The sequence below is a fragment of the Puccinia triticina genome, chromosome 14A (assembly GCF_026914185.1).
Source record: "Puccinia triticina chromosome 14A, complete sequence".
Classification (NCBI taxonomy): Eukaryota; Fungi; Basidiomycota; class Pucciniomycetes; order Pucciniales; family Pucciniaceae; genus Puccinia; species Puccinia triticina.
Window position 1 is genome coordinate 522372 of NC_070571.1, and position 10929 is coordinate 533300.

Genomic DNA, 10929 nt, shown 5'->3' on the forward strand with positions numbered 1-10929 from the left:
GGGGGAGCACTACACCTCGGTCATTGAGTGGGGTATGTACTCCACTCAATGGCCATCGAGTGGCATTAAACCCCAGTACGCCGCTCAATGGCCTGTCATCGAGTGGCGTGCACAGGACCCAATGGCTGGTCATCACTATTGGAGTACACACCCCAGTTGATGGCTGGCCATCGGGTGGTATGCATACTCCGCTTGATTGCCGTTCATCGAGCGGAGTGTGGTATATATGTAACTCCACCCGGTGGGGTTGAAGAGATATTCAATTGAGGAGCATATGTAAGCCGCTCCGAGGAGGCGCGAGGCATAATGCCCCCTGTTGATCCCCCTTGTCACACAAACGTACGGCCGTACGTTGGTGTGACACACACCAATTCAAGTCAAAAGCTTCAAAACCAAAACAAGCCAAAAAATCAATTCAAAAAGGAATTAAATCATTCTATTTTTGCAATGGAAAGAAGTCTGAAGAGGAAAACAATAGTAACACAACTTAGGAACACAGAAATTCCCAAATTCCAGGCTAATCAACAGTATTTCAGGCTCAAACTTTGGAGCAATGTCAATTGTAAGTCAGATATGTTATTTTTTTCTTTATTTAAAATTATTTCTTGAATCAGGCAAAAAAAAAAATGATGCAGTAAACCATAAAAAATGTGAAAAAATGTGATCCTTCTCAAAAGACAGTTTTTTATAAACTTGGCATCTAATTCACTACACAACAACTCATGGATTCAGAATTCACGCCTTGAGTATCTTGAAAATTGTTAATCCTTCTTCTGAATTGAATCAATCCATTTTTTTTTTCTGAAAGATCCATGTGCAGTGGAAGTTGGAATTCAGGGTGATTCAACATGCCTCAATTCACTTGTGCATGGCTTGCCCTTAAATTCCCACCAAAAAAAGAAAAATTGAAAAATTTGCTTCAGGGGGCCAGTTACGGCAAACAAAAAGAATCAGCAACTATATTCCAAGGTGGCTGCACCACCCACTTCCAAGGGTGTAAATGTTATATGTTGCCATTTCAAGAATCAACCAGCAAATGGTAGAGCCACTCCACCTCATACCCAAAGCCCATTTCTGCTAATAAATCAGAAGAGAAATCTCACACATCCCTGATAATTTTAAATGGACTGAATTAGGGATTGGCAATACATGCATTCATCATTCTCAAATGGAACTTAACTATGAAATTTTCAAACGGCCTGCTTCAATTTAAACACAGGCTCAGCCACTACCAGCCAGATAAAAAAGATACTCTCTTTAAACATCAGCACCATTCAAAGACCCCATTCCGCCCAAAAAACTTGAAGTAAAAATTGAAATTTGAAATCAACTTGCATGTCAACTCCCTCTTCTACCCAACATATAAATCAATCACAACCAGATTTTTGAGTCTTGTACAAATTCTTTCCTTAAATCCAAGTGAACATCATGACTTGATGCGTAAATATTAGTCTTCTTCTTATAGTTTTCCAGAGACACATCATGCTATATGTTGATTCAACCGTTGAAAATCTCAAAAATGGTGAACTAGATCACTTCTGGGAGGTTGCTTTTGACTATGAATCACAGGTTGTTTGTTTCCATGCGTTTTTTGTCACGTTTTCATTAACCACTAGAGGCCAAAGCGGCTACGCCGCTGCAGGGTCTAAGACACCCACCCCGTATTTCCATCCTTGCCAAAAGGCCCAAATCCTGCAACCACACTTGTCATTGGACTCAAAACACTCACCTTACATCACCACACCTCCATAAAGATATCTCTCAGCCAAAGCATATACCATCCCAACCAATCAAATGGAAAACATATCTCAAATTTGATTTTGTTGACTTCTCTAATCTAAAGATGGCAGCTGATACCCAGGTACCCACCTCAAAACTTTCAAAATCTAGACACCTGCGTAGGGGACAGGAGGCAGGTACCTGCGGGTGTGGGGTTTTTTTGCAGTGTAAGCCACCAATTTGTCTTCCCAAGCTGGTGCATGCATGTATACCAGCTTGCCAAGAGGGATTGCTCTTGGTAAGGTTTTAATGTATACCCACTGGCCAATATTCTTCTTGGTCTTGGCGGGTTGGTGTAAGATACCATTGGGATTCCTCTTGGCTGTTTATTGGATGCTACCAGCCCACCAGAATTCCTCCTGGTGGGTTGGCGGATGATACCAGCCCACCAAAATTCATCTCCTAAAATAAAATAAAAGTCATAAACAAAAAGCACAAGAACAGAGTAGTTTATTTCTATACATGCACATTAAATCTGTCTTGTTTGGTTGTCATTCCTAAGAAGTGATTGGTTCAACGTGACAACTTTGCACAGACTGTTGCGCCGTGGGACACAGACAGCATAGTTCTTTGGCACAGCTTTGCAAGTAGCAAATTTCTGGCTGGAGGCGCGGATGCAGATATTATCAAATCTTTCGCCCCATGCCACATAGTGCGTGCACACATATACTCTATCAGCTTGCCCAGCCAGCACTCAATCATCAGCCGGTGGATCTGGGTGTTTGTTCTCTTGCCTATTGCCAGCAGCCTTGTTGCCTCACGCAAATTTAAGAGTCTCAGAATCTTTATTGCCTGCATCGGCCGGGTTCTTGCGGTATGTCTTGATCAGCTTACAGAAATGCTTTATTCAGTTAGAACAGTCCACTTGTCTCTTGTAAGAGTTTGAGATGATAGTATAGTTCAAGACATGATTTTGGATGAGGAGCTTTTGGCTGACTCCTCTTGGTGTCTTGACGCGTGGTGAGTTTTGGACAATTGCAGATGGGACGGGTTCAAAGACATGCCTGTGTGGTGGCGGAACAGCCAACAAACAGACTGGAAGGGTCAAGAAGACAGCTAGGTTGGCCAGGCTTGCAACAAACAGACTGGAAGGGTCAAGAAGACAGCTAGGTTGGCCTGGCTTGATGGGGTACCGTTTTCAAGCTCTGAGGGCTTGTTGTTGGCCGAGCAGGACTGTTTGGGAGGCGGAGGAATTCTTTTGTTCAAGCATTTCTGTTGGTAAAACGTAGTATCAACCTTTCAAAGAGGCTTGCCTCCAGAAATGGCAAGTTGGCCATAAAATGATTTACTCTTGCCCAAAAACCTTCCCTGATGTTGATCAGTTGACCAACTTTCTCACAACTTTCTCCCACAAACTTTGTCAACAGCCTCAATCAAAGCTTGCTATTGGACTCAAGGTTTAAAGATAGGAAGAAAATTATCCCAAGCATGTGTTCATCATCATCATGAGCTGACGTAGACTTATTTGAATTTTCTGTTTTGTGTAGCATTTAGCAAAAAAAATTGAGGTCAGTTAATCAACCAATCCTGCTCAAACTCAAAATCTGAAAAATTAAAAGATTTGTGACAACTGAAAGTATGTATTTCTTTATCAGATGCTAATTACAAGATGGGAAGATTGGGTGTTCCTGTTCTTGCTTAGATGCCTGCTGTGCGAGCATAGGTTCGGTGTCAGTCTCCCAAATGATTGTTCCTTTTCTTTTTCCTTCTTTATCTATCTTGTTGTGACTACTACTTACATGCTCAATGCAGCTTATCGTAGTAGCTTGTCGACGGAGCAATACAATCAACTTTAGCGGTTAGGTTTGGTGTCTGTTTGTTTGGACTGCTCAAGGGGCTTATTGCTTACCTTTCAACGCAGCTGGGTCTGGGTTTTGGTCTAGGCGCGCGAGCTTCCTTGACGGTTGCTGCGGGTCTGGGTCTGACTGTGTATTCCTACAAAAATTACTTTGCCCATAAAGAAGGATAAAAAAATTTCAACTCTAGACAAACAGTGATTTTATTACAATTTCCAATCAACGGCTTCCTGTCCGAGTTGTAGCATTCGACGAGGACCAGCACGTTCTTGCCTTGACGGAACGGGTCTTCGAAGACATTGGCCGAACGCAGGAAGCCGTCCGAGTCAGTGCCCAAGGCCTGTTTGCATCAGAGGGATGTCGGTCAGCGATTGATCAATGAGCAAAAAAGAGACAGAGAGAGATGCGCTTGGGTTTGCGGCTGGGTGTACCTGGGCAGTTGACAAGCCTTCAAAGTTACACTCCTTGCAGTCGGCCACGGTCACTTGGCCGGACGCCGGCAGATCCATAGTCTGTAGTCACGGCATCATCAAATCAGAAGAGGGGGGTGGGGAGGGATGACAAACGGTTGCCCTGCAGTGCAAGCCACCGGTTACATCAATCCAGACGCACTCAACCTGGATGAGATTCACGGTCTGGGGGAGGTCCATGTACTTGGCCAGATGGCCGGGCGCAGATGTGGTATGGCAGACACACACCGTTGGGTTTCCAAGTCTTTCAATGCTCAATATTTTGCTAAATCCTCACGCCTGTTTTTTTTCTGTTGTATACTGGCAAGTTAGACCACCAAGAATCAGCAATGTGTACATGCTAGGGGGGTGCCCAAAGGTTGAACAGGTCAAACACGATGAACTCACCTGGTTCTACAGCATATTGCGACACATCATCGGATAGCCAATTACACTTTCCGGAAACCTTGCGGAGATCAGATAGCACTGTTTTCTTGGTAGGGCCTGACTTGGGTGGAGGGGCCATGCGGGAGGACATCTTAGACATGATGGTCCATCTGTGTGTACCAGGGCCGGCGGGGAAGTTCTTGTCATTATTGATGATTAGGTTGAAGCGGTTCAGGGCCAGTCTTCGAGGACTGTTGGCAATGGCGAGCTTGAGCGGGTTAAAAACCATGTTGTGGTCCTTGTTGAAGGTCTGAACCACATCTATAGCGCTCAAAGAAGCTGATCTTCAGCAGCACCGGACAGCCAAACATGGGACACAGTCATAATCACCGTGTGAAATTTGTGCGTTGTCCTCCAGCGGTAACAGGATCAGCATTGGGATTGTGAACAACAAGTGGAGGGTAACAGCATGTAGGACTTAGTCTTGATTCCCCTCAAATGTCAGCATTGCCTTCCAATACAATGTCCATGCTCTCGAGTTGATCAAGATGATGCTGAAGATCTCTAAGAGGAGGGAGACAAGTAAGGTAACTGTTTGTGTACTGGTAGTGTCAAGGACGAAGAAAATGTAGCCCATCCAGATATCAATCTGGCCGGGGGAGGGAGCCTGTTTGCCAAACATGAGCTTACCGCGTTGTAGGGGTTAGATAATATCCAAAGCCAAGGAGGCACCAAGCGCCGAGGAGAGTGATTTCAAGGCAGCAATACTTGAAAATTGCTCGCTGAGCCGCTACCCTCAACTGAGGAACTGGTTTGTTTGTGGCTCCTGATCAACATCCCCGGCGTGCTAGTAGTGAAAGGGGGGGAACAAGGTGAGACCCATGCGCACGTGCAGGCTGAGCGAAGCACAGAGAGAGGCCCAGAGGGGTCAAGAGCTTACAGTTCAGTGAATCTGGCAACGCAAGACCATTCACGTTAGTGACGAGGATACGGTGTGGCTTTGGCAAGGATACAGTGGCGTGGTGTGGGCGAGGATACGGTGGCCGTGGCGCCAGATGCGGCTTGAATCAGAGTCACGACTCACTGCCTATGGATGGGTCAAGCAGCCCGAGCTTGAATATTTAAAGAGGGGGGGCTGGTGTTAATTGTTCCCCCCAGGGGTTCTGGTTTTGTCCTACCCCCTCCCTGGGAACCCCCTGATCACTTGATTAGGGCCTTCCTGGACTACTCTAACAACCAGCCCACTTTTGCTCGTTGCTGCGGCACAGCTGGAGGGTCATCCATAGGGCCTTTGGGCCTTTGGGGATTTTCAACTTGTGTGTGCTATTCTTTGGTGTAATTTTCTAAATAAAACACCCCAAAACTTAGATCCAGAGGTCTAGGATTTTGTGGATTTAAGAAAGTGGGATATTTTCATCCTTGATAAGTGTTGCCTAATTGTATCTAAGCCTTGTGATTTTTTGCTACAATTTGTTCATGTAGCAGCTAACCTTGAAGAATCAGACAACCAACTTCCAACCAAAAAAAAAATCATGGGAATACCCTGTTAACCAAGCTGATCTTTTATTCTTCTTGAATTCCTTCGAGGAATAAAGAATGTCTGCTAGTTGAAGCCTGATGGTAAGATTTCCGCTTGTATTGTTTAAAATTTTTCTTGCTACCAAGCTCCTGAGAAACCTTGTAATCTTTGCTCTTGTTTTGGGTAAGCTCCTTCACATGTTGAATTTATCAAGGTTTGGATTTCGGCCAAAGAAAACTCCAGCTGAGGCTCTTGGAATTCTAGCAGAGCTGATTGCTTGTGGGCCATTGACACTACATGTCAAGCAGAACCAATATAGCATCTGCAGGTGGGACAACTGGCATAGAAAATGATGCACATTCAATTAATAGCAAATATTTCAAAACACTACTCCCCACATCATTCCTGAAACAATCAAAGGGAGTCAATCTAGAATATGATGATTAAATATAAAATTAGCCCAGTGGCAGAGAGCCATAGAAATTTGAGTAAGAATAACACGTTGAGATTGAAATTGATACCCACGATTGTCCACTCATCATGTCAAGCAGACCCAACCTGGGAAATGCATGCGTACTGGAAAACTGGCACAGATTAATGAAGATTCAGTCTAAAAGAACTGTTAGAGAGGAATTTAATTTTAGAGAAAACACACCAAAAATTCACTGTTGAATATTTAATACATCCAAACATTTTCAAATTTACTACCAAATCTTTTTGTTCAGATTGAAATTCATTTTAAACAATAGATAAATCAGGAATTTTTCCAAAGAGTTTCTCTTTTCCAAGCTCACATATCAAGTTTATCTACAGGTTTATTTCTTATGAAATGACTCTCTGTAAGCTTCAAGGATTTATCTTGAGCATCTTCTAAACCTCAGAAGGGTGAATCTCACTCTTTCACAAGAATTTGAGGAATATCTCCTGGACATTTGGGAATTCAAGTTGACAAGGTCTCCTCATGGAAAAGTTTTTTTTTATCCTCACAAGAGCCTTGGAATTCAATCTCAAGCCAGATTTAACCCATCTCAAACTTGCCTTGAGCGCAATTCAGCATTGATTCATCATTAATTCAGCATGAATTGACCACAATTTAATTGAGTGGAAATTGAGTGTAACTTGCTGATAGGGTTCCAGAAGAAAGTTTAAAAGGTTAAAAAAATTATTAAATGATTGGAATTGCATGCAAGCGCTGAGCAAGGTCCCATGGTATAACCCCATGATTAATCAAAATATATAATATGGTAGTAATATGAGAAACCATTGTTTCTGCCAAGAAGTTGACAATTCCTTGCAGTGTGGTTGTACATATGCTTTTGAAGAGTTAAAGTAATTTATACAGTCAAGTTGCAGTTGGTATCAATATGATATCAGACCAATTTCCAACATGACTTCATTAAACACTAGAGTTTAAAGCGGCTACGCCGCTGCGGGGGTACAAGTTCAACCCACCATTTGCATTCTAAGCCAAGCAGAAGAAGGCCAACTCCACCCAACAACACACTCCAAGTTTTTAGTACTTTTATTTGAATCAAAAACCTTGGTCTCCAGCAGCCTAATAAAAAAGGCCCACAAAAACAAGAAATGAGTGATGTTATACAATTTACGGCTGAAGGACTTTGTTACTTGATGAGATTTTCAACTGTTGTTCAGAAATCTCAGCAAATAGAAAACTTTCTCAACACTACAATGATTGCTTTTTGACTTCTGCTACAATCAGCACCATGCACAAAATCATGACCAAATTGTTCAAGAACAAATCTTTGTGGCTGATGGTTGCAATAGTTAGTATTAGCTCACTGTAGACTCTGTTGGAGGGATGCTGGCTAGAACCAAGCGCAACCCCTCTGTGCCAAATTTGGACTGCTGATAAGGTGGAATAGAACTGGAGTGTTGTTGATAAACTGCAGAGAGATGATCAGTGCTAATGTGAAAAAGGATAAAATAGATTGGAATATTTTGGTTACCTAAGATCTACTTGCAATCCTCCAAGTTTGAGAGGTGAAAAAGTTCTTGTGGCAGAAGACTCAGAAGAGAAAGGGGATGTTGCTCTTGACTACTCTAATTCTAAATTCAACCAATGCACTCAACATCTTCCGCCTTGCACTCTCACATGTGACCTTTGTGCGCAAAATTTTGTAAGGAGGTGTGATCTGACCACGGGAATCCGGAGAAGTTGTCCAGTCAAACAGCGTTACCACCTGCAGAACAATAGACTTTGATCCTCCCGGTGTCTGGCTCAAATCCCATGGCCAGGTCTTCTGTGGTTACTCGACATTGAATCACATGTCCCCTTTTCGAGACGGCCTCCTCATCAAGACCAGTGGGGTCAATCCAGCGCCAGAGGCAATTTGGATCTGAGCAGCAATGATATCAATCACATTGATTGTATGTTCTACCTGAAGTCGTCGGTTGATTTTGATAAAGTGGTGTTGGCCTTGTTGTTCAACAAGGGATTCACCCAGGTGTGAGCGTTTTGGATGAGCGCGAGTCACTGGAGGAGCCAGGCGCGGACGTCAAGGACGGCGGCATGTGAGTGGTCGTTGTCGAGGAGAAGCAGGGGATCGGGAAGGGCAAGGGGCCAAACGGCTGGGTTGGCCTGGAGTAGACTCTCCACAGAGCTCTTGGCAAGTTGCTTGAGCGCATAGTGCCCCTCCACCACGCCCCGTAACAGCTCCTCCAGCTGTGGCACCAGCGCCGGTGGTCGTCCCGCGCGAGGACAGCAGGTCTGGCAGGAGGACATGTCAAACGGTGGCCCCCAAAAAAGAGATTGACACATTTTGGAAGATCTTTGACTCCCCCCCGTCCCCTCCATCCGACCACATGCAGGACGCTGTTGCTCCTCCGTCTAGCTTGGCAATCAGGGCCTGCAGACACATGGGCACATGGTTCAAGCTCCATTTACTGTCACCCCAGGACTCCTCCTCCACGGACCCACATTCTTGACCCAGCCGGTGTAGAACATGGGCAGGTGGAAGAGGGCCAGCCAATGTGACTCGACAGTGATGGAGGGCAGGGCAAGGAAGTAGTTGTTGGCCCGTGAGCAGTGGGCTTTGGCTGAGGAGGAGGATGGGCTCATGGGGGCGTCAAAGAGCAGCCTGGAGATTGTGTTGAGCTGGCGGAGGGCGGGCATGCAATGGATTGAGCTGGGCACACAGGCCGCAACGAGGGAGATGATTTATTTGATAATTGATGAGCTCTGTGGGTCTACTTCACCACGGCCTCTTTTTCCATCCCGGCCTGTTAGTTGTCCAAGGGATCAAGCCCGGGCAAACATTCTTCGCGTGCGCAGACGCGCATGGACCAGCGACTTGCGCTGGGAGAGCCTGTTCTTGATTTCCCAGGCACCCACTTGGTCCAAAGTCAGGTTGATGATCCCAACAATCTCAAGAAGGGTTCGGCCTTCCTGTACGACCATGAGCGCATTGAGAAAGCGGCCCACAAGCTCAAACTTGTGCTGGTAGTTCAAGTTGTTGTAGATGTCAAACCAGCTCCGGCAGGGTAAGCTGAACAGAGCGCGAAGGATGAGGAGCGCCTGTTTTTGGATGGCCGGGCTGGAGAAGTACAAATAGAGGCCTGGATTGCATGGAGTCAAAGGTGCATTGAAAATTGTGTGAGACATGTCGGACTCCTCGAGTCAAAAGGACAATGTTTCCATCGCAATATTGGGAGGCGTCAGTACCATGACAAAGGGGCGGAGAAGTTTCGACATCAGTAGATCATACAGCTTACATGTAGTGGGAAATCGCCAGAACAAGTTGTCCTCATCCTCCGAAAACAATTGTGGCAGGGTTTCAGTGGAGTATTCTGGAAAGCAACAGGTTTTCCTGGAGCCTTGAGTTTGACATAAATAGGGGGGAGCAAACTCGTGCTTCCCCCACAGATTGTCGTCCCCAGTTGCAGTTGCGCTTGTTGATGCTTTCTTGTCCTTGATCATCTCCCCTATCTGCAGTTGCAGGTAGCCGGCGGTGTCAAGCCAAAACAAATTTAACCCCCTGTTGCAGTTGCGCATGTTGGAAAATATTTTACCAGCACTTTGCACTTGCAAGTGTCAATTAAACTGTATTTTATCCTTCCCCTGCTGCACCTGCACAGGCCAAAGTACCAAATTTCCAGTACTGCTTCTTGGCGGGTTCATTACTTTATTTATCTCAAATTTTTGTTTCCAAGTTTCTTCCCCCTGTCTGCCCCTTGCACTTGCAACAGGCCACAGAGGTTGACGCCGGCCCCTTTTTGTCTGCGGTTCGCGGACTGGGGGGTCAGTCCAAGGCATATTTTATGTTGGGGGACTTAAAATTAAATTTTTCACAGCAATGAATCGCCAATGTTCTTGCCTGAAAAATAAGGGATTTGTGGGATTTTCAGAAAGAGGGAGGGGGAACCCATGATCCCAATTTCCACAAAAGTGTGGATTTAATACACTTAGATTCAGCATAACTTCAGCAAAAATTCAGCACAAAATTACACATCACTTGGGGACCAAGTCCTGCAAGAGATCTTAAAGGGTTCCTAAAGAGAGGGGTGAAGGCACTTGCACGCAAGTGCTGAGCAAACATCTGTGGTGAAGTAAACCAAATAAACAGGAGTGATGCGAGTAACAGCTCTCTTGATCACTCCTGTCAAAAATAAGTCTTTCCTGCGGCCGAGAAGCCGCGAGGAATTTGAAAATAGCAAGGCAACCCTACCGGTCGCCACAAGATTATATAAAGGGAGGCTTCTGAGCGATTAGAAGCCTCCCCAGATTCATACCAACCACCTCGCAGAACCCGCCAGCCTCGCCCTTGTCTACCCGACCTGTCCGCCAGCCTGACCGTTTCTTTGACTTTGGTTCTTTTTGAGTTGCTTGTTCTTTGTCGTGGACTTCCTCTCCGAGTAAGTCCACTATTTCCTTTTTCTCTATTGGGATTCTATCCCCTATCCTGGGAACGTTCAGAACGTTCAAAATACCCCCTTAATTGGGCCCCAGAAGTCACAGGTTTTATAAACACCCCTGCGCATC

The 10929-nt window shown here is 45.1% G+C and overlaps 3 protein-coding genes across 3 annotated transcripts; all 3 read right to left on the reverse strand.

Moving 5' to 3' along the window:
* Positions 1-3723: 3723 nt before the first annotated feature.
* Positions 3724-4700, reverse strand: PtA15_14A25 (uncharacterized protein; the record flags this gene model as incomplete). The annotated part of the gene is made up of 3 exons (XM_053162957.1): positions 3724-3915; positions 4007-4087; positions 4491-4700. 3 exons carry the CDS (start codon positions 4698-4700, stop codon positions 3724-3726), a joined length of 483 nt encoding a protein of 160 aa, XP_053026700.1.
* A 3721-nt stretch (positions 4701-8421) lies between these two features.
* On the reverse strand, positions 8422-9063 carry PtA15_14A26 (uncharacterized protein; the record flags this gene model as incomplete). The annotated part of the gene is made up of 3 exons (XM_053162968.1): positions 8422-8658; positions 8751-8797; positions 8865-9063. The coding sequence occupies 3 exons, from the start codon at positions 9061-9063 to the stop codon at positions 8422-8424; spliced, it is 483 nt and encodes a 160-aa protein (XP_053026701.1).
* Positions 9064-9189: 126 nt separating this feature from the next.
* PtA15_14A27 (uncharacterized protein) lies at positions 9190-9552 on the reverse strand (the record flags this gene model as incomplete). The annotated part of the gene is made up of 1 exon (XM_053162978.1): positions 9190-9552. The coding sequence occupies one exon, from the start codon at positions 9550-9552 to the stop codon at positions 9190-9192; it is 363 nt and encodes a 120-aa protein (XP_053026702.1).
* Positions 9553-10929: the final 1377 nt, after the last annotated feature.